Source organism: Terrapene carolina, unplaced genomic scaffold (genome assembly GCF_002925995.2).
Source record: "Terrapene carolina triunguis isolate 2854851 unplaced genomic scaffold, T_m_triunguis-2.0 Scaffold96, whole genome shotgun sequence".
NCBI lineage: Eukaryota > Metazoa > Chordata > Testudines > Emydidae > Terrapene > Terrapene triunguis.
In genome coordinates this window covers 64,135,394-64,155,686 of record NW_020664447.1, presented here as the reverse complement: position 1 = coordinate 64,155,686, position 20,293 = coordinate 64,135,394, and the positions used below count along the sequence as shown (strand labels likewise).

The following is a 20,293-nucleotide window of genomic DNA, read 5'->3' as shown; positions in this document are numbered from 1 at the left end:
GGGTTCCAGCTGCCTCTGCCACCCTGGTCCTTTAAATAGCCACGGGAGCCCCGCCGCTTCCCCAGGGCTCCCATGGCTATTTACAGGGCCAGGGCAGTAGAAGCAGGGGAGCCCTGGACCCTTTAAATAGCCCCCGGCGCCCCGGGCTGCTGCTGCTACCCCGGTGGGGGGGGCACTTACCTTACAGGGTGGGCTGGGGCTGGCTCTGACTCCCTCAGCCATGCCCCTTCCGCCCTAGGCCCCGCCCCTTCCGGGGGCCAGAGCTGGCCCCAGCGTACCGGTAAGTCACTGGATTTACTTTCACCCATGGTTAGATAGGAAAAACTTTCTGGAACAGGCTTTCAAGGAAGGTTACAGAATCCCCGTCATTGGAGGTTTTAAGAACAGATTGGGCAAACGCCTGTCAGGGATGGTCTAGGTTTACTTGTTCCTTCCTCAGAGCAGGAGGCTGGACCTGATGACCTCTTGAGGTCCCTTCCAGCCCTACATTTTTATGTTTCTATAATTAATTATCATAGATGGAACAGGACTTGTGGGTGATTCATTGTAGATCCCTTAATCCATGTCACCGAGAGGAAATAAAGGTTCTGTCGTCTAGACTGCTTTACGTAAACACTTAAGTAGTGGGGTATTTTATTATTTTATTCATAAAGTAACCGTAAATGTAATAGCTTTGCATAAATGTGCCTTAAAACAGCTTTTGCAATTATAGCGTTTACAAGTACCGCCTAGTTCAATAAAGTAACATCTATCTTTGAATATTCACATTAATGCACTAGACTGCTCTTTCCAGACTTAAATCTTAGCTAAACATTGTGCTGTTAACACTCTTTATCATTCCTTACACTTCTTTCTGTTTCTCTGCACGCATTAACGCACTCCCGGGGAATGGCATTTAAATACTGTTACTCACCGGGCACACGCATTAGCACACAAGATGAGCCTCCAAACCTTTAAATGCAGAATAAATATACATTCACTTCTAAATACTTTTGCACATTGGATACACATTAACATGTGGAAGTAGACCTTTACAGCTCACATCCATATTAACACACAATACTAGCTGATAAATAACTATACGCACAGCATACCCATTTAAAAAGTCCATAAATAGCTGTAGCGTTTTAATAACAAACATTAAAAAACAGGTCTGGATCTTAAATTTTTCCTGTTTGCACAACACAGCATACAAATTAACACTCAAGGTAAGTCCACAAAGGGCTGATTTTCAGAGCCAGTGAGAAACTGCAGTGTCCCTCAATTAGGATACTCTGAAAAATCAGGCTGTAAATATCTGTTTGCTATCTATGTACTTCTACAACCTCTATCCGATTGGTATTTGAGCATTGCACAGACATTAAGCAATTTATCGTCAAAATACTTCTGTGAGGTAGGGAATTACAATTATCCCCATTTTAAAAGTGCGGAACTGAGCCACAGAGAGGTTAAATGACTTGTTTAAGGTCACACAGGAAAATCTGTGACAGAGCTAGGAGTTGAACTCAGAACTCCTGACTATTAGCAAAGTCCCTTAACCAGAAGACCATCTTTCACCTCTCAGCATATGGTACTAATTATCAAAGACAGCTAGTCCATAATTACCTGTAAATACAACATACTGTTCACATTAAAGGGACACTTTCAAGCTCAAATCTAATCAATTTTTTAACAATGACTTTAAAATAATTTGAGGTATTGGTCCTTGTCCCCTGCTGTTTCTTGTAGGTTTACAATCCTGTTTTCCTATTATTAAAATCTCTCCCCCCCCCCCCCCCCCCGGTTGCTGTGTGAAAGGACTAATAAGCAAGAGGGGAAACTCCCTACTATAGAAAAACTGATTTTGCACTGTGCGGTCAAATGCTCCAAGTAGGCAAACAAGAAAGAAAGAAAGAAAAGCCAGCCCCAAATTTCTTTCAGTTCTATGAATCTTAGGAGCTACTTGTAACAACAGTAATTAAAAAAATTGTAGACAAGTGTAATTTTTAAGTTTACATTTCAACACACAGAACTAGTCTCTAAACTATACAACATAACATACATGGTAGCTCTTGGGGCTTATCTCTAAATAGCTGCATATACAGCATGTATATTATTATATGGGCTAGTCCCTAAATACCTTTGCACTAGATGGACAAACTGAATGCTATTTCTCTGAATTTAAACTAAACTATCTGAACCATTTGATTTTGGAACAATGAAGTGCAGAGATTGACAGGACCTATTTAGCAAGCATGCACCCACTGTGCTAATGAACATACAAGGTCTGCTAAGCATGGCTGAGGCACCAGGTCTACCAGCCAGGTGAACTTCCAAATCCTGAGCTGCTGAACATACTGAATACCTCCTGGCAGTCCATTAAATTTCAGTTGAACATCAATTAAATGCCACATCAAGTGGTCCAAGCAGTGAACGGTTGCCATGCAAGCGAATTCTGCCATTGGGCAAACAAACTCCTGTGGACAGCCGGCCACAGTGAACATTTATCCTGCTGGGTTCCTCTGCGGCCCCCGCTTAATCAGAACATTTTCTCCCTGTTATGGTTAACAAGGCCATTTTCCTTGCTTATTTATTTAGCTCTCCATGGGATTTGATTAGCTGTAGTAAAGACAAATCAGTCTTTTCTGTGTGCCTGAAAATGAAAAAAAAAAAAACATAAAAAGAATTAGGTTGGTTTGAACATCCCAATAGATGCTCAGCAGGAATGCACTTTACTGAGAGTTAGACAAAAGGAACTCAGGCAGCTTTAAACACCATCTGGAACATGCTGAGCTTGTCTGAGCTTTTACCTGTTTAAAGGAGGGGGGGAAATAGCTCAAAATACACCCAGTGAAGAGGCTTACAGACTCTTTGGAGATCTGTTTATCATGGCATCAAAGTACTTACAGGTATTATCCTCATCCCCTTCCAACACCAGTTCTGAGAGGCAATGTGTAACAAGAACACAAGAGAAGGGTCATCAGGATTGTAGGACAAGAAGCGAATAATTTCCACTAGCATCCGTAAATTACCTAAAGTTTCCTCTAAATTCAACTTTGTGATGGAACCTTTCTGATGTCTTAATTTGCAGTAAGGATAGTGTCAGCATTAGAGATTCATGCTGGGTATGAAATGAAGAAACCTCCCTCAGAATGAGTTCATTTGAGTGATACAGACATACTATTATTTGAAGATAACATACTTTCTGATCAGGGTCTTGAGAATAAACCAAAGTAGTGGGAATCTTAAAGGAAACCATCCTGTATTTTACCTACAGCCCAGTGCATGTTGGGATAGGACAATCTGAGAGCCTTTAGTCGGAGCCAGAAACACAATGGGTCCCTGCATATCTTTTTGCTGAGCAGGACACAGAAGCTCCTAAATCTGATGCACATTGATGTCCCCCTTTTACACTAATAATAGCTGTAAAACCTCAAGTGATTCTGTAAGCTCTCTTCGGAAGAAGTCAGTGCACATAGGTCACTGACCATTTTCTTAAAATTTCCCTCCATGGCAATACCACTGGTGTAGCTTCATCTGTGGTAACAGGCATGGGAGAGCTAATCTAGACAAAGAACTGGTGGCCACCAGCATTTTAAAGACTTTTAGACTTCCTTTAGACTTATTCCAAGCTGGGTTAGAAGACACTACAGCTAAAAACCCTGCACCTTGTCTACACTACAGTTCCCATAGTTGCTATCGACCGGATAGGTGCATAACTGCAAAGGTTGGCAATTTTAAGGAAAAAAACAGGTTAGGCACAATTTATATCTCAATATTGAGGCAATACTGAATATACCCAGGTAGTGGAGGGAGTGTTGTCTAGAGATTGGATTTATAGATACCAAGATTTTAAATCCAGAAGGGACCATTGTGACCAGGGATGCTGGAACAATTTTTACAGTGGGGGTGCTGAGAGCCATTGAACCAAACTGTAAACCCTGTATATGATGGAAACCACTTCCAGCCAGGGGGTGCAGCACCCCCCGCACCCCTAGTTCCAGCACCTATGATTATGACTATCTACTCTGACCTCCTGCATAACATAGTCAAGAATATTCCATAGAATTGCAGCAGAAGATCTGAGAGTCGAGATCGCTGGTTTCTGTCCCTGGCTCTGCTATTGACTTGCTGTGTAACTCTAGACAAATCACTAAACCTGCCTGTCTAGTAACCATGACACTTTAGCCATTGTTAAGAAAGACATGATATGCACACACCTCCCGGGGTAACTGTATATAAAGCATTTTGAGAATGCTGGAAAGAAGATGCTGTATAAATGCCAAGTATTAGAAGTAAAATGGAGTGATTGCATCTAATTAGTTTTATTTTGTGAATTTCAATACTACCATTACCTAACACTGGGCAAAATGGAATTCTCATTGCTTAAGATATTTAAAACTAAACTGGACAATATAACATATATGGTGCAATCCTGCATTGTCCTGGTGGGGCAGACTAGCTAGGATCTAAAAAGTGATTTTCTTTCTCTAGTGTCCGTGAAAAGAAAAGAAGCAATGCAAAGGATGGTACATTTCTAATGACTGGCGTTCCTGCATAATAAGAAAAGCATCTCTCCACGTAGCCTCAACGGGAACAGCCTGCAGCCCATGTCTGCAAAAATAAACTGCAGCAAACTTACACAGCTTATTGCCAAAGGCAAATGACATACAAAAAGCCATCCAGTCACAACAGCCAGCCAGCCCTTTTCCAATCAGAGAGCAAAGTTTTGAGTCAGGTGACCCAGCTTTCCCAACAGGCGCAGGGAAATGCGCGCACCAGGCAGCTTTGAATATCAGCACCCCAGAGGGAATGAAACAAATTGCATGGCAGGTCCCAGGTTTCTCCCCTCTACCTAAGTCTGCAACCTACACACAATGTGCAAATGAGTGAAATAAATGCTACAATCTAACACCGCGGAGTTGTTGACAGATGTCAGCTCATTAAGTTCCATTCATTGGCTCCCTGCCACCTCACCAACATATTATATAAATTGCTTTTTAGCTGGCAGTCTTTCACCTTGCCTGAAAGCAGCTTGGGTATGGTAGGGTGGTTTATTATTATTATTATTATTATATTTTATTTTATCCCTTCTCAGTAATCTAGCTTACTTTGCAAAGTGCCAACAGTTTGAATGCAATTCAGTATACTGCCTAGTTATCAGGCTGCAACTGGAGATGAATATTTTATAGCAGCTGAACAGAGGTTCAGACGTAAATGACTGCATCTTAATTAAACAATGAAAAAAGAAAAGAAAGAAAGAAGAGTTTAATTACTGAAATATAAATCAACTATGGAGACAGAGGCCTTCCTGTATTAAAGGGGATTCTTGATACTGCAATGTGAAGATTACAAGAATTTAGGAATAGGAAAAGGCTTACTGCCCCTTTGTCGATCGATCTTAGCCATACTTCTCCATATTTCATTGTAGCCTTTCATCCTCTGTAAAAGGTTTTTAAGATGTGCCTAAATTCCAAAAGGACACAAAGATGCATGCACTCCTAATTTGCATGTGCAGTAATTGTGACTATGCACAAACTGAACTATTTGCAAATACAGCAGGTTTGTAACAGGCCATTTGCATTTTGCATCTGGCCATTTGTGTGTGCAAATACTCCATTTGTACATGCAAAGAGGTTAGCTGCACACATTAATTAGGGTGCACAAAGTTCATACATTTTCCCATAAGTTCTTATGCATCTGGCCTTTTGCAAATCAGGGCTGCTTTGTTTAAATATAATTAGAGGGAACATAAGAATCCCGAGAGGCTTTACAGAATGACTAAAATATAAAACAGAAGATGGAACTTTATAGCATCCATTATGGGGTGTAGATGTAAGTCATGAGAGTATGGTAGGACACGATAGACTGTTTATAGAGGATACTGGATTTTTCAAGCATACTAAATCCAACATGTTGACACCTCAGTTATATGTCAGAAAAGAACCTGGATAGATATCAGGGAAAATCTGTAAAACTAGAAATACGTCCAACTAAAATTGGCAACCCTAGCCTTAGATAGACAGATCAAGGAAGCAAAAGCAGGTCTACCAACTGCATATGGATACAAAAAAGACTATAGCACTATTTTGCTCAAAATCTCCACTCCCCACACTGCTTTGCATTGTGTTGTATGTTAGGAACTGCTACATTCCAGAAGTGGCTGCATTTCAGTGGTGCTGCATGTGGATCATTTATAGAGCAGTTCTTAAGGAGCCCTCCAGTTTAAAATTAGTATAGAAAAATAAAATACCATCATCCAAACCAAACCTTGGAATCTTTCCCTGCATCTAAGGCCCAATCTCAGAAACAATTAGGAAGAGAGCTATTGACTCTGTCCTGGCCATGGTTGGGAATTCCTGTCCACCTGAACATCAAGGGAGCAAGTCATTGCAGGAGAAAAAGAGGGTGACAGTGCTGAAGGGATATATTCTTCATCTAGGGTCACTACAAAGGTCCTATACCCAGCCTCTCTGAAACAAGTGAGAAGGCACCCAGCTCTCAACCTGCCCTTGACTGAAAGCAGAAACAATCCCCCAGAGTCTGAGTCAAACAAGAAAAAAACATGATGCAAAGATTGGAAGAATGAAAAAATAAATGACAGGTAATACAAGTTTGTGGGAGAGATGGGCCAAATGGGCATCAACTGCAGTCTTCACCCACATCTGCTCCCCAGTTAACATCTACCCTGAAGCACTAGTAGCGCCCCCTTGTTTGCCCATCTCCTACTCCACGCTTCACTCTCCATCTCAGACCCATACTACATTACTGGAGTTCTCCGGCTTGCCTGTCTGCTCCTCAGTTACAGTGGCCTTGCAGCATGGCAGGAGCTCACTTGCTTTGGTCTCCCACTTTCAGCACTGCCTCTACTTTTATTTACCACCCCAGGCTCCTGTTTGTTGTGAGCCTGAGAAAATCCGCTCGCTGAATGGCACTTTTAATACCTGTGAAGATATTGATTGTCACTAAGACACAGGTCTTTAAATCTGACATCTTCATTGTGGACGGGTTCTTTTAAATTCTTGATTATGAAAGAATGCTCAGAGTCTATGTGAATGTGTGGCAGATATTATTATTAGTTATATTACGTGCTGCCTATAGACCCCAATCAGGATATGGCCCTGATATGCTAGGTGCTACACTGTCTGAAGGAAGACAGAAACTTTGCCCCAAACAGCTTGCAGTTTAGGCAAACAAGCAACATATTAAGTAGAAAGGACTAGAGAACTATCTAACTTAGGTACATCTATGGACCCCATCACCATAACACATGAGTGGCTCATGATTTTTGATGCAATTATCCTCACAACACCCAGTGCTATTATCCCATTTTACAGCTGGGAACTGACTACAGAGAGGTTAAGTGACTTGCCCATGGTCACACAGGAAGCCTGGGGAGGAGCAGGGAATTGAATCCAGATCTCCCAAGTCCAACGCCAGCATCCCAAGCACTGGATCATCCTTCCTCAGACAATTCTGTTTTGCAGCAACTTTTGAGGTTTCAAAATTTGTTTCCCGGTCTGAACTGGAATAAAACCAGAACCTTGTGGCCATTTGTGTGGAAATGTATTGTGTCAAAATGAATAAAACCTCAGCTTCTCAATTTGGGAAGGTGGGGATATAGCCTGATGCTTGGGACACTAGCCTAAGATACAGAGGATGCATCTTCAAGTCCCCGGTTTGCTCAATGCAGAGCAGTTCTTCACCCCAGCTCACTCTGTATCAGTCAGAGCAGGGACTTGATCCAAGGTCTTGTATACCCCAGGGCAGCACCCTAACCACCAGGCTGTAGAGCCTCATTCTTTCCTACACCTCTCAGAGAAAATGTCATCAAAACAGATATGGTTTTGACAAAACAGCATATTTCAGTGAAATGCCCAGCTCTAATATTAAGGCTCAGCAAAGGGGAATATCATCAAAATATGTACACATTTATACATACATACGTATATTCTTTAAAAATTTAATATATGCCCATCTATCAACCATACCCAACTGCCCATCTATCCTGCCTTAGTTGAGCAATTTATTGGCAGAGACCCAGAGTAGGTTTCCAGAAGGAATTTGAAGAAGAGGATGGTGGCCTTGGGGACCAGCTCATGCAGAGTGTTCCATGAACAGGGCATGAAGAGGGATGTAAGAGCAGCCAGTAATAGCACTGATGCAGTGGAGGGAGTGGGAAGCAACCTGAGAAACTACTGATTGGCTAAATTTCTAGGGTCTCGGATTCTTTCCTCTGCTCAGGTTATTGCATTTCTTAAGAGGCTCACAAACGGCTGAATTAAGGAACTTGGCTGGTGCAGCTATATCCTGACTACCTGAGATGGCACCATAATAATCTACAAAACAACACTGCGAGAGATTACATTCCAGTGCTTGCAGGGCCGTCTGACAAGAACAACCTCAGAAAAAAAAAAAAAGAGAGAGAACAAAAAATGTAATTGCCTGCCTATCAGCTCCACTATCATAATTACTTTCAAACTCTGACATGGGTTGAATCAGATGAACAACCAAATCAATTTCTGCAGTTGGCAATCAGTGCATTCTTAGCTCATAAATTAAAATGTCACTGCTGAGGAGAGAGTAGTACAGAGAGACTGACTTCCCTCTCTTCCCCTCCGTCCCACTCAGTCTCTCACTTTGGCCTTTATCCTCTATGTCCTTGCCTATTGCACAGCACAAGTCTGTTTCAGTGCTAGTGCGACCGGAGTCTATGGTGCAGGGAAGAGAAAGCGCTAGACACTGTCTGGTAGTGAACGTCAACCCCTCGTGCATCAGTTCACTATTCTAGTGCGTGCAGGGTACAACAGGTCGGGGACTAGATGTGTCTGAGGAGACCCTGGGATCAGTTCTCTCCTGTGTCTGAGATGCATCCAGTGTAGGGGGCAAGGACGGCTACTCTGGCCCTGGCATCAGTTAAAGCAGCTCAGAGGCATAAGGTCCTTAAGGCTTCGCTCCACTATGTCCTTTTTCCCCCCTCTGCCCTCTCTGTTAGGAAAATGCCTGACACAGCAGCAGCCACCGCCAGGTTTACAGTAGCAGAGAGCTCCCCTCTGCAAGGGGAATTCTTCACTGGCCAATTTATGGCCAGCAACAAGACACTTTGTATGGCCTGAGAGGAGCAAAGTGAACATCTCATACTAGGGAATCTAGCCTACAGGCTAAAGTATGAGCCATAGTAATGAAATGCTTAGCTCTGTGCTTCTTTCTTGAGTCTCATTCTGTTACTAGATAGCTGTAATCTGTGAGCTGCACAAGAATATTCCCTACCCTGCTCATCACTTTTCACCTCACACTTCAAAATGCATTTCTCCACACCTAGGCTGTGCAGCGTCAGGCCCATAATCTATCTCGAATGCTGTCCTCCCTCTTTTTTTCTATAACAGAAACAATTTCATGTTTATATCGTGCCTTTCAAGATGGTGATCCCAAAGAGATTTACAAATTATAAAGTATGCCTTTGAAATGCAGCCATTTCTGGGGTGGAAAGAGGCAGCTATTCAACAGTGCACAGCATCACTACAAAACAATTTTTTAACAGGAAGCAAAGAAAAGTACTGTCTCTAAGGGCAGGTCCACATTGGGGCGGGGGATCGATCTAGGAAACGCAACTTCAGCTACGAGAATAGCGTAGCTGAAGTCGACATTTCCTAGATCGAACTAAATTTACTTACTGCGGGTCCACGCGGCGCAGGCAGGCTACCCCATCGACCGCGCTTCCTCCTCTCGGCGAGCAGGAGTTCCGCAGTCGACGGGGGAGCGCTTCTGGGATCGATCTATCGCGTCCAGATGAGACGCAATAAATCGATCCCAGAAGATCGATCTCTACCCGCCGAATTGGGCGGGTAGTGTGGACCAGCCCTAATTTGGCCAGGACACCAGAAGAAACACTCATGTTCTTATAAAAAGGTGCCACTGGATCTTTAATGACCAGGGATGCTTAGGAATAATTATACATAATTAATAATACAAATTGTGCTTTAAGTGTTCACAGTGCTTTACCAACAGCTAACTAACAAAGTAATCCCCACGGCACCCCAAGAGGAAGTGGGGTAAACATCATCAGCCTCATTTTAGAAATGGAACAATTGTGATAGAGAAGTGACTTGCCCAAAGATATACAGCAAGCCAGTGGCAGAGTCAAGACTATAAACCGGGGGCCAGATTCTCACCTGTCCTGCCCCTTGTGTAGTCATTTATAGCAGTTCAAAATAAGTGAAAGTACATATAAATCATTGTTATTTTAATTTAGTAACATTTTGCACTCACTTTGCACTGATGTAGACAACTATATAAGGTGCAGAGCAACTGAGAACTGGACCCCACATTGCCAGTTTTACCATTCAGTGCTCTAACAAATACTATAAGATACTTTTTATCCAGGAGATGACACCTCAAGCAGCTCCCGCTACCATCCCTCTAGACTAGAGAATTCGCTCAGGACTCTCTCAGGGGGGGAAGATGGCACTTACTGAATTTCTATCTTCACATGTCTTTTTATTCGAGGTCTTACATCTAGCTACTACTGAACCAGACACTTAGCAACCTCAGCCAACCTGGCTGATTTATTTCCTAATGCAGTTTTCTAACAGCTGATACCTACGTTGAGGGTTACGCCTCAATTGGCATCTTCACACAGCACAGGATTTTTTCTTCTGCTCCTTCTATCTTTCACAAACTAAGCTATAAACTTATTGAAATCCAAACCTGAATACAAAATACTTTCTTATTTATTAAAAAAATATGAGGGCCGACCACTTCAATCTAACCAGCAGACGGTTGATATGATTTACGGCATGTTGCATTCAGTCCGGGTCTCTTCTATCCCTTGCAGCTGATTACTTCTCCCTTTCAGCAAGTGAAATTTCACTTTAAGTGGAGCGTCTGTCTCTTTATCTAATGATTGGGGTAATTTGACCCCGTATGATGTGACTAACCAAGCGAACAAAAGGTCTTATGTATTATGTATCAATGAGCTCTCTGCCGCTGTATGTCACTAGGAGCTGTCTGGGCTTCTTCAACTGCCTGTTCATGCCTGTTGCTGTGCTGCATTGCCTGTGAGCTGAAGACTCCATCAGCTGAACTCCAGATGAGCTTTCCCAGGTATATGGTCTGAGACATTAGCATGTTGGCATCTCAATGCTATTTTTATTGGTATGTATAGATTGGCCAAGGGCAGAGGTGAATAAGTCCTTTTACATTGGACTGGACAAACTCATGATGAACATTTTTGGGGAACAATCCTGCTATGGTAGGATGGTGGTTGTGTATGTATGGAACACATGACTTTGTAGGTCTTTGCCATCTCAGATCTAATGGTTTCTACATAGGTAACATGGAGTCTGGTTTGCGTAGCCTACAGAGAGCCCAAGCCAGTTCCTGCTGGGGTAGGGGGGGTTTCTATTGACTTTAATGGGATCAGGATCAAGACCAAAGTCCTCATAGCCCTGAAATGTATCAAAAATGGTTGCACATGAGCAATGGTCTTAAGGACACAACTCTGTATCCCTCAGCGCAGCATGGAGTAGGAGAAGTAAAGAGATCAGGCTAGAGCAGGGGTCGGCAACCTTTGGCACATGGCTCGCCAGGGTAAGCACCCTGGCGGGCCGGGACGGTTTGTTTACCTGCCGTGTCCGCAGGTTCGGCCGATCGCGGCTCCCACTGGCCGTGGTTCACCGTCCCAGGCCAATGGGGGAGGTGGGAAGTGGCGCGGCCGAGGGATGTGCTGGCCGCTGCTTCCCGCCGCCCCCATTGGCCTGGAGCAGTGAACCGCGGCCAGTGGGAGCTACGATCGGCCGAACCTGCGGACGCGGCAGGTAAACAAACCGGCCCGGCCCGCAGGGTGCTTACCCTGGTGAGACACGTGCCAAAGGTTGCCGATCCCTGGGCTAGAGAAAAAAAAATTATGAAATCGCTTTTCATGCTGTCGTCTTTTATCTTGGGGGAAACACTAGAGCCACAGCTGATAACTGCCTGGATAAGGCAGCAGTACAGAGTCAACCCACAGAAATTCAGAACTCACAAATCAAACATAATGAATAACTGAGAAGGCCCCACTTCCAATTTCAATTCTCTTCTCCTTATCTGCCATGCTAATATTTAGAAAGTAATTATTGCTCTTGATGATTAAACTTTCCCCCCCCACATTCAAAATGACTGATTTTCCTTTTGAAGTCTGCCTCGACCCAAAGGGAAAATCCATTTCTCAGCAGGTTTTTTTCCCTTTTCTGCCTAGCAAGTAAAGGGGATTAGAACAAGCTGAATGGAGTGGCAGTGAGAAGAGGTAGGGGATAAGAGGAGGAGGCAAAATAGGGAGAGGAAAGGAAGCCTTATTCTGCATTGAGAAATGGCTTCAGGAATTAATGAAATGGAAGGAGTGAAAAATGATGAGCTCATCTCATATGCTGCCAGGTCTTTGGGGTTGCATGATAAGGCCCAGAGATCCTGCAGTGAGGTGGACACAGCCTTGCACCTGCTTGGAGTTCACTTCAGGATTGGCATCTGAGATGTGGATAACTTCCCAGTGGCCCACGGGGTCCATCGGCACTCAGGCCCAGGTCCTCAAAAGTATTTAGGCACCTATCTGCCTTGTTCAGCTTCTTAGGCCACCATTTAGGTGCCATGGACATTTTCAAAATCGACACTCAGCTACCTCCTACCTCTGTAGGTAGCTAAGTTCCCTGGGCACCTAAGTTTCAAGTGGTCAGAATATGCAAAGCCACCTAAACCCTGACACTGCCCCACAGCTAAGGAGTAGGTCAAAACCCTAGTTCAAGCCAAAGCACAGAAACAAGATTCTCACACAAGGCTGGGGAATGCTTACCTTGCCAGCAGGGCTTAATCCTGTTGGTATGCTCTGGGTAGGCTTAAACCCTGATACCCGTAAGGCTCCAGAGTAGGTAAGTCAGATGTAAACCAGTGGTAAGTGTGTGGGGGGGGGGCAGGGATGTCACATATCACACCCACAAAAGACAACCAGGGGCACAGGGAAACGTAGGGCGAGCATGAGTGAGGTATCGAGCATGAGCAGGAGAAAAAGAGACACACGGTTTCAGCTGCTAGGACCTGGGCTACCTAAGCAGCTGGTCTGACTTGGGTGCCTAACTACAGGAGATGCTTCCCATCTGAGGATCCCAAGAGGAGGTAGGCACCTATCTCTGGCCGATCAGTCAGGCACACTGGGTCAGTTGCTTAGGTGCCTAAGCCCTGCTCCTCTCCATGCCCCTCTCCTCAGCATTTCACTCCTGGCTAGCTTAGGTGGCTCCCTGATCAGCTGACTGGTTTCTGAGGATCCCCTTCTTAGGTGCCTAACTCTCCTCATTCACTGCATGAGAGGAGGGTGATAAATTGTTCTCCTTATCCATGGAAGACAGGGCAAGAACTAATGAGCTTAAATGGCAGCAAGGAAGATTTAGGTAAGATATTAAGAAAAAAATCCTAACTACAAGTGTGATTAAGCATTGGAACAAATTATCTAGGAAGGTTGTGGAATCTCCATCATTGGAGGTTTTTAAGAACAGGTTAGACAAACGCCTGTCAGGGATGGTCTAGACATTACTTAGCCCTGCCTTAGTGCAAGGTACTGGACTAGATGACCTATCATGGTCTCTTCAAGACCTACATTTCTATGTTTCTCTGAGGACTGAAGTCAAGTCAGAATTTCCTCCTGCAAATGAGTGAACTGTGGAAGATTAGCCATGACTGTATCTGAATCAGGACCGGCTCCAGGCACCAGCCCACCAAGCTTGTGCTTGGGGCGGCACCTGGAGGGGGGCGGCGCGGCGCTCCGGCCGCCGGGGAGAGCGGGGCCACGGCCGGGCTTGCCGCCCTCCCCCCGGCGCTCTGGCCGCCCTCGCCCCCGGCGCCCCCCCCCCGGCCCCCGGGGGGGGGGCGGCGCCCCCCCCGGGGCTCCCCCCCCCCCCCCCGGGGCCCTGGCCGCCCCCCCCCCCCCCCGGTAGGGGAGGTGGGGGCGGCTGGCCGGAGGCTTTTTTGCCTGGGGCGGCAAAAAAGCCAGAGCCGGCCCTGATCTGAATCACCACCAATCCCCATAATACCCCCAAAACCAAATGCAAAAGTAAATAAAAGTTAATGCAGAGCAGGAAAAAGGAAGTGCCACAAGCATTGGGGGGCGGAGGGATAGCTCAGTGGTTTGAGCATTGGCCTGCTAAATCCAGGGTTGTGAGTTCAATCCTTGAGGGGGCCATTTAGGGATCTGGGGCAAAAAATTGGTCCTGCTAGTGAAGGCAGGGGGCTGGACTCAATGACTTTTCAAGGTCTCTTCCAGCTCTATGAGATAGATATATCTCCATATATTATTATTATTATAAAATGAAGGTTTCTCTCTTGTGTACTTGTCCCTGTCTGAAACTCTGCATATAAACAGATGTGAAGATACCATCACCTCTTTTCCTATGGAGTATAACTTTAAGTAGAGGGCTGGCAGTGTGGAAGTTAAGGCTCCCATGGGACTATGCAGAAACAGTAGCTATAACCCCATGTCCCAAACACCATTCCCTTATTCTCATAAAAGTAAACAGCACCACTAGATGACTCCAGAAGGGGAGTTTCATTTCAAAGTTGACACTATTCCAACCATGGTGTAGGCCACAGTAGGCTTCAAACGTATACAAGGTTAAGGAGGAATAGGATTGGACAAGTGATCTGTTTATTTCAGAATGAGCTGCAAGTCTCCACTACAGCAACTCAGACTGACTGCTCCCTGGGGTGAGGCTGTAAAACAGGCTGAGAAAACACTTTTATCTGGAGTGAGCCAAAGCATCATTTATGGGTTGCACAATGGACACCCCCTCAATGCCCTTGTGCCTGCAAACTTTTTTCCTCTCAATAGAAACGGAAATAAAATAAAGGTCTCCAGTTGCCAAAGGGTCCAGCATGTGCTTCTTGGACCTGTTTTTAGTGCTTTGTATATCACCAGCAGGTTTCATCGTCATCATCTTCTCTTTTTTTTAAACACGTTGCTTTTGAAGTTAATAAAATGAGTTGTTTCTCCCTGGTGCTGGGGACCATTTGCATAATTATAAAGAGGGTTCATGGAAGAGAGTCAATCAGATAATTCCCACATGCAAATTAAAGATCTTTCAATTAACATGGCAGGACGTGTGTGCAAACCATGCTAATGTGGCAGAGGATATCCCCGGTGGCAGTTCAGCACTCTGCCTGCATGCCAAGTCATGTCTTTGTCTCTCTCCACTTTTCTGCTGGTGCTATCTGTTCAGGCAAGAGATGGCAATGCAGCAGAGGGGAAGGAAGAACTGCCACTGACCTTTACTAGGGTGTCTTTCTTTGGGTTGATCACTCAACTCCTACGCTTGTACCACGGCATGAGGTCAGCATGAGCGAGGAAAGGAATGTGTCTCAACATTTTAGGGACAAATGTTTGAGAAGAATTGTCTACCTTCAACAAGGTTCTCTCGTTCACAAGCTGCTTTGTTCTAAGGCTACCTCTGCTATCAGGTGATTGGACTGTCCATTCTAGCTCTATTTATACTCACCACAAACTCCTTTCTCATAAGGCACTCCCTACTATCACCTCTACAAAGAGTGGCTGTGTAGAACTGCCTTTTAAAAAGTGGGAATGTCATTTCTAGAATGGACTCCAGACATTTAAAAGCTTTTATAACTTAATAACAATAGCTAAGAAAACTGCAGAAGTCATAAACCCTCAGACTTCAGGGTCACAAGGTTGTCACCAGCTGCAAGATCAAGAACTAATTTCCCCATGAGTTTAATATTATTGTACAGTTAAATACCTATGGGAGCATTATGCCTTCCTCTGAAGCATTGGCAACATTGGTTACCATCAAAGACAGTATATCAGCTGAGATGGCTCTTTGTTCTGTTCTGCTGCGGAACATACCTCTGTTCCTGATCACTGAATGACATTTCAAAACCAGCTCCTGCTAAGGAGAAATGTTTTCCCTGCTGGCCTCCAGCTAAACAACCAAACACCTCTGTTTTACTTTCTCTGCCATCATAGGCTGAGCATTCCTGGCTTGCAAGCTGGGAAAGAGAATTATGAGTCCACAAACCTGAAAAGCAATGCAGACTGTACATGAATGTCTCAGAAATCCCTCATAGAGATACCACGCTGGAGCTCAGTTATACCAAAACCTCACACTTCTGACATGGCTCTGACATCATCCCTGGAACTCGTAATATTCTGACCAGCAGAGAGACTCCGCTCCCGGCACCATCAGAATATATTTTTAGCTGGATTCTCCAGGATGGTGATGTTGGGAAATCACAACTCCTGCACTATTTTAAAAACAATGAACAAAAGATCTTTTCAAAATGTGTTTAACCTAAAAATATGGGAAGCTTCTTAGACTGATTAGGTGACCAGGACCAATGATGGTTTACTGACAGTTGAGTAGGAGGAGGAGCTGAAGGCCTCTGGCATTACTGTCTGTTTAATATATCTACCAGTTACATGGATCCCATCACTATAGTATCTGATCAACTATTTTATTTCTATTTTAAAATATTAACATATCAAAATGTTAACAGGAAAATAATCTGCCTCTGGAAGGTTAAAAGCTGGACTATAGCGAGTGTATTCTGTTTACATTTCCTTGCATTTGCTGTGTCTACAGTTCTAGCAGTCTTGGGCAACATGGTCTAAGCATAAGACTGTGAACCAGGAATTTCTGTTTTAGGGTCTGATTCTTTTTCCACTGAATTTAATGGCAAGATTCTCATTCACAATAGTAGAACAGGATTGATCCATCATTGTCCCATCACTGACCTTTGACTCTCTTTGGGCAATTCACTTACCCTCCCTCTGTCCCAAAGCTCATTTATAAAACTGTGATAATATTTACTTACCAAAACTTAAAAGGGGTTACACAGATTAGTTAGTTAATGAGCCAAATGCAGAGGTGAGTCAAAGGCAATCTGCACAGGTATAAATTACACTTTCTTCCAATTCCCCTGATGTGTATATTATACCTATTCAGTATCCTTTAGGATCCACCTACTTAGCAGCATCTAACATAAATCACCATGTCTCTGGGCTTGTCTACATGGAGACATCCAGGAAAGTTAAACCAAATTAACTAAAGATGTGAAATTGAAGTGGATTAGGTAAACTGCATTCAACCCCTATGTGGACACTCTGATTCAGAATTAAAGTGTCCTGAATTTGGTTGATCTTAATTCAATTGTGGAGCTGGCCCAGTGTTTGTAGAGTGCTTCAAAATGATCAAAAGTGTTAAGTGTTATTTGTGTGGTAACCAGTAACAAAGTAGGAGTTCATTCTCGGCAATCTATTAGTTTTATAATTACTATTAATTTGACACCTGCTTTATTATGCAGCACTAGCAAACTTAACTTGAGCTTTTTCAGCACCTTTTAGTTTTAACTAAGTAATTACTTGAGTCAAAAACATTTATCAAATTAAGCAACTCCTTCCTAGAAATGTATTTTAGATCTCACGTCTTTGTTTTTTAAATAGTAGTGCATAATAAACTCATTGTGGAATTAATAATCAATGTGTCACTTCTGTATGTAATTTTATTTGAAACAAGTGATAACCTGAGTTTCAATTTTGAGGGCATATGTAACTGTAATTATTATATATTGTTATTCTGTGAGCTTTTGCATAGAATGAATATTCAGCCTTAAAAATCATGGGAAAGCATCAGCTATCTGAAGTGTGTGTTCTCTGTAGAAAAAGAACAATAAAAGAGTTTGTTGCTGATCTGCAGCTGGTGTGCTTCTTTATTTATTTATGTGAGTGTCTTTATAAGCTTCAAACCTCACAGTAATATGAACAGGTTGTTGAATTACATCGTGTTTGTGTATATGTATCCAGGATGTATTACACTAGAGCAGGGGTCGGCAACCTTTGGCACGCGGCTCGCCAGGGTAAGCACCCTGGAGGGCCGGACTGGTTTGTTTACCTGCCGTGTCCTCAGGTTCGGCCGATCGTGGCTCCCACTGGCCGTGGTTCGCCGTCCCAAGCCAATGGGGGAGGCGGGAAGCAGCGCGGGCCGAGGGATGTGCTGGCCGCCGCTTCCCGCTGCCCCCATTGGCCTGGAGTGGCAAACCGTGGCCAGTGGGAGCCACGATCGGCCGAACCTGTGGACGCGACAGGTAAACAAACCGGCCCGGCCCGCCAGGGTGCTTACGCTGGTGAGCCGCATGCCAAAGGTTGCTGATCCCTGTACTAGAGGCTAGATCCACAAAACTATTTAGGCTCCTATCTGGCAGTTTAGGCACCTAAATCCAACCACCAATGAGATCGTCATAATCCCCAATCAGACTGCTGCCTAAGCTTAAAGGCATCTAAATTCCTTAGGTGACTGAGTTTCTGCAGGTAGGAACGTGCAAAGTCACCTAAGTCCTGACAATACCAAGCAGTTTGGCCTAGCTCATGCCTAAGCCCTGGTGGGACTCCCAAACTAGGCATTCCCCCATCTATCTCACCTCTGGGGCCCAATCCAGTAGGCATTCTCAGGGCACACCTACAGGATCAGGCCTCACACAGAAGACAGTTGGAGGCAACCAGATCAGGAATTTTTCTGGGGTTTGGGTGTTTCCAAATATCCAATAGTCCCGGTGATTAGTGCATTCACCTGGGATGTGGGAAAAAGAATCCCATATCCAGTTGAAAGTGCAGGTGGAATTTAGGAAGGCAGAATGTAATTACACAAGCTAGAATGTAACCAATATTGTGAGGTTAATATTCTGACTTTGGGAAAAGTGCATCGGGACTTTTAGGGATGAATCCTGCAAGGTGCTCAGCCTGATCCAGCAAAGCACTTAATCATGAGTAGTCCCATGTTAAACACGTGCTTAAATGCCTTGCTGGATTGGGCTCCAGTGTTCAATGCTTTCCAGGATTGAGTCCTTACTGAACACAAGTAGTCAGGACAGCCGTTTGAATTCTTAACCCAAACACAGCAACTTAAGCACCACAATGCCTTCTAGCACCACACTGACCCGTGACTTCATTACTGACTCAGAGGGAAGAATGTCAATGCTGTGTCTCTATCACAACTTCTTGCCACTGGGTGCCTCCAGCACCATGTTGGGGTTTTAATTAAGTACTGACAGTAATGAGAGCATCTGCGATCACTCATGCTGCACTGTTGCCATGAGTATGAGACGAAACCAGGCCCAAAATGGACATTTATATTATTGCCGCTATTTTTTTGTTTCAGGTTTAATGCATATGCTGTTAATTTGAGGGCGATAAATAGCTTTTGGAGAAAACTCATTTCCACACAGCTGCAGTTAATCAGAGTGTGGAGTGCACCAGACCTGAACACCCAGCTGGAACAGATGGCTGTGCCATGCTGCTGCTGCTGCACATCCCTGCCTTCCTGTGAAGGTTAAGCTGGATTGCAGAACCCTAGGAATTTGAGTTTGCACAGGCTCATGCACATTCTGACTCTCCCCACAGCAGACCTAGTGGGGGAGAGCTTGACGGATTTTCACTTGAAACCCCCCTGCGGCAGTTACTTGAGAAGTTTAATAACTGCTGGAAAAAAGATACAAATTGGCTGATTTTTTTACATTTCCAGCAGCAAAGCTGAGTTCAGCATGTAGCACTATCCTGGTTGTCCGACATTCCTTCACGTTTCCATTCCAAGCTAGGGAGAAAATATCAGTCAGGTGGGTCACTGTTTGCAATGAATGAACCTCAGAAGAACAGCAGCAGTTATCTGTGGGGGGGTCATCTGTACATTTCAAAGTGCTTTACACAGATAGGTCAGTGTTTGTGTCTTCACTTCACAAACGGGGTAGTTGACGCACAGCGAGGGAAAGGTCAACATTTTCAGACCTGAGTGCCTAAAGTTAGACACCACCTAAAGATGTCTTTAGGGACCATAGCCTGATTTTCCAAGTTACTGCACAGAGCATCTGCAACTTCAAGAGAAGCTAATGGGAGTCGATACTCAGCATCTACAGGACAAGGCTCAAAATTAGAGGAGAATTTGGTTTTTACACTACATGTCATGCTCAAGGCATCACCCAGTGGTTGGTAAGATGATTATTTATCATTTGTGTTCCATGCACATGTCAGGTGCTTTCAAAACACAAAGCCTTTGCCTTAAAGAGCTCGCAGTTTATGAAAACAAGTAACAGGTGAAATGTGAGCAAAGGAAATACGCATGCAATCAAAGAAGTTCTTTTTAATACACATATTAATTATTCCCAGATGCCCCTCTACCAAGTCACTATTAGATGACTAATTTCCTCTGGGTGTCATTGTTACATGGGTCTTGAATACAATAGAGCAGTGACTGCGCAAATGCCATGACTATTATGGGGTGAGTCTTCAAAGGTC

The 20,293-nt window shown here is 44.1% G+C and overlaps 1 protein-coding gene across 3 annotated transcripts in view; it reads right to left on the bottom strand.

Moving 5' to 3' along the window:
• Positions 1-20,293, bottom strand: part of NRXN3 (neurexin 3) — a 1,356,989-nt gene that overhangs the window by 65,523 nt on the left and 1,271,173 nt on the right. Inside the window, exon 7 of one of the 3 annotated variants that reach the window (XM_026651478.1) lies at positions 15,530-15,558. The exons of the other annotated variants lie outside the window; for them this stretch is intronic. Within the exon in view, the coding sequence (XP_026507263.1) occupies positions 15,530-15,558 (29 nt within the window). The remainder of the gene's footprint in view (positions 1-15,529; positions 15,559-20,293) is intronic. 3 annotated transcript variants of the gene reach the window in all.